This window comes from Schistocerca cancellata, chromosome 4, assembly GCF_023864275.1.
Source record: "Schistocerca cancellata isolate TAMUIC-IGC-003103 chromosome 4, iqSchCanc2.1, whole genome shotgun sequence".
In the NCBI taxonomy this organism is placed as follows: domain Eukaryota; kingdom Metazoa; phylum Arthropoda; class Insecta; order Orthoptera; family Acrididae; genus Schistocerca; species Schistocerca cancellata.
The window spans coordinates 10,670,306-10,672,983 of NC_064629.1; the positions used below are offsets into that span (position 1 = coordinate 10,670,306).

Below are 2,678 nucleotides of genomic sequence, written 5' to 3' on the forward strand. Positions count from 1 at the left end.
TTGGATAGAGGGAAGACAGACATTATAGGTAAGTCTGCACTTCCTGAGTGATTAGGAGCAAATGCAGAGAGACAAACTTCCCATGACAGCAGATCGATTGCTTTGATCAGCGCCAAATAATCACAGGGCACCTGTGAGAGGTGCAGGTTTTGGGATTCTAAAGGCGCAGCCAGAAATTCTAGGAACTCGTGGGTCTGAATAACACAGTTTACATTCAGACTTACTGTTACACTGAAGGGTAATTGTAAACATTATAAAAAGCAAAGGATGTAACTGGCTGCACAACTAAAATTGGTGTTCCTTCCAGCAGGGTTGGAGTGAACAGCTGTATCACATTTGCAGCATTGTAACGTACAAACTTCAAGGGCAGCATTCAAAGTAAGAAAATAGATATGTTGGAGCTTATCAAAAGCTTTTGGTAGGGAGCACACACTGTCTTATCTCACATGGAAAGACATCGTCAAATGTAGAAGTAACTCTGGGTGTGCCCCAGAGAAGTATGTTGGGACCCATGCTGTTCATGTTGTAGATTAATGACCTTGTCACCAATATCAGCAGTAAAGTCAGGCTTTTTGCAGATGATGCACTTATCTATAATGAAGCACTTCTTGTGAGAAGCTGCATAAATGTTCAGTCTGATCTTGATAAGATTTCAATGTGGTGCAGAGATTGGCCACTTGTTCTTGACATCCAGGAATGTAAAATTTTGAAATTCAAAGAATGAAAAAAAATTAATATATTATGACTATAATGTCAATGAGTCACTGTTGCAATCAGCCAACTCTTACAAATACCTAGATGTAACACATCATTGTGATATGAAATGGAATGAGAACATAGGTTAAGTCATGGATAAAGTAGGTGGTGTTCTTGGGTTTATTGGTACAATACTGGGGAAGTACAACTAATGAGATTTGCTACTCTCAATATTGGTACATTGACTGGCCAACATTGTGAACCAGCAGAAATGCTTAAAAACAAACGTGTCAACATTGCTTGCGTCCAGGAAACCAAGTGGAAAGGTTCAAAGGCAAAATAAATCGGAGATGGCTACAAACTCATCTGTCACGGTACCAATACACAAAACGGTGTAGTGATAGTCATCGAGGAGGACTTATGTAACAATGTCACCAGTGTCAACAGGGTGTCAGAAAAGCTTATGTCTATCAAGATTGACTCAACAGTTATCACTGCCCACATTGTATCTTGCTATGCATCACAAACTGGATGCACTGAGGATGACAAGGACAAGTTTTGGAACAGTCTGGAAGCCCTCCTTTGAGAAATTCCACAGGGTGAGTCCACTATTGTTGGAGGAGATTTAAATGGGCATGTCAGGGTTCACAAAGAAGGATATATATGATGCCATGGAGGACATGGGTTCGGTGTGCGGAACGATGATAGATGTTGGATACTTGACTTTGCAGAAGCACATGATTTCATTGTGACCAACACATACTTTAAAAAGAGGCCAACATATCTGGCTGCTTATACAAGTGGAGGTCATGCTACTCAGATCAATTATTGGTTAGTTTGTCAACAAGACATGAAGCTGGTAACAGATACCAAAGTAATTCCGTATGACTGCATCACCCCTCAACACTGATTGCTTGTCCTCGATATTTGTAAGTGTGGTATACAACACAAAACTCAAGCTAGGACTGGGCCTCAGCGAATTAAGTGGTGGCGAATGAATACCCAGCAAAACGAGTTGATGGCAGCCTTCACAAACTTCTCTGTGAAGACCGATCAGCCGGTTGAAGATATTTGGAAAGATGCTGTGGAACAGAAACATCAAGCAGCAACAAAAATGCTGGCAAAAATCATACCTGGAAGAAAATACATTGATAAACACATTGATGGACACAAAGTCAAGCAAGCAATCAGGGACAAGAAGATGGCATACAAGACTTGGTGGAACTCACGACTTGACACTGATCTCCAGAAATATCGCAACCTGAAATCAGCAGTAAAAACAGCAGTAGCTGCAGCAAAAGAGCAGTATTACCAGACACTGTACGACCAGCATGACACACCATTTGGAGAAAACATCATCTGCTGGCTTGCTAAGTCACATCGCTGTTCAGCTCAGGACATTGGACATGTCATGCTCATCAATGAAGCCAATGCCCTGTTAAGAGATAAACAATCTATTCTCCATAATTGGGCAGACTACTTTCATAACATCAGCAAGAAAGAGATTATGCATCCACCAATTACTAGTCCTGACCCTACCTTAGGACCCGTCCCTTCGATTACATCTAAGGAAGTAATGCTTGGCATCAGCAAGATGAAAAATGGAAAAGCAACTGGCCCAGATGACCTACCAGGAGAAATCAGGAAAATTCTCAGAAAGCCTGCTTCAGAATTCCTTGCCTCATTCTTCAACCAAATTTTCTCCAAAAAACAACTTCCACAAACATGGACAACTAGTGCAACAGTTCCAACCTGGGTGGAAAAGGAGATGTGAACAATTGCTTGACTTATTGCCCTATTCTACTCCTCAGTCATACTTTAAAGGTCTTTGAACAGGTACTTGATAGCAGACTCAGAAGTATTATCACTGTACCACTAAACCAGTGTGGATTTCTTAATGGATGCAGCACCATCAATCCTTTACATGCCATGCGCCTTTTGATGGAGAAACACAGAGAGAGACAGAAGAGTGTACACATGGC

The 2,678-nt window shown here is 41.3% G+C and overlaps 1 protein-coding gene across 1 annotated transcript; it reads left to right on the top strand.

The window, feature by feature from the left end:
- Positions 1–1,714: 1,714 nt before the first annotated feature.
- Positions 1,715–2,470, top strand: LOC126183276 (uncharacterized). The gene has a single exon (XM_049925099.1). It carries the CDS (start codon positions 1,715–1,717, stop codon positions 2,468–2,470), a length of 756 nt encoding a protein of 251 aa, XP_049781056.1.
- Positions 2,471–2,678: the final 208 nt, after the last annotated feature.

Bases quoted from the DNA above. Each gene is read 5' to 3' on its own strand.
- LOC126183276 (XM_049925099.1), top strand. From the start codon at position 1,715: ATGGCAGCCTTCACAAACTTCTCTGTGAAGACCGATCAGCCGGTTGAA.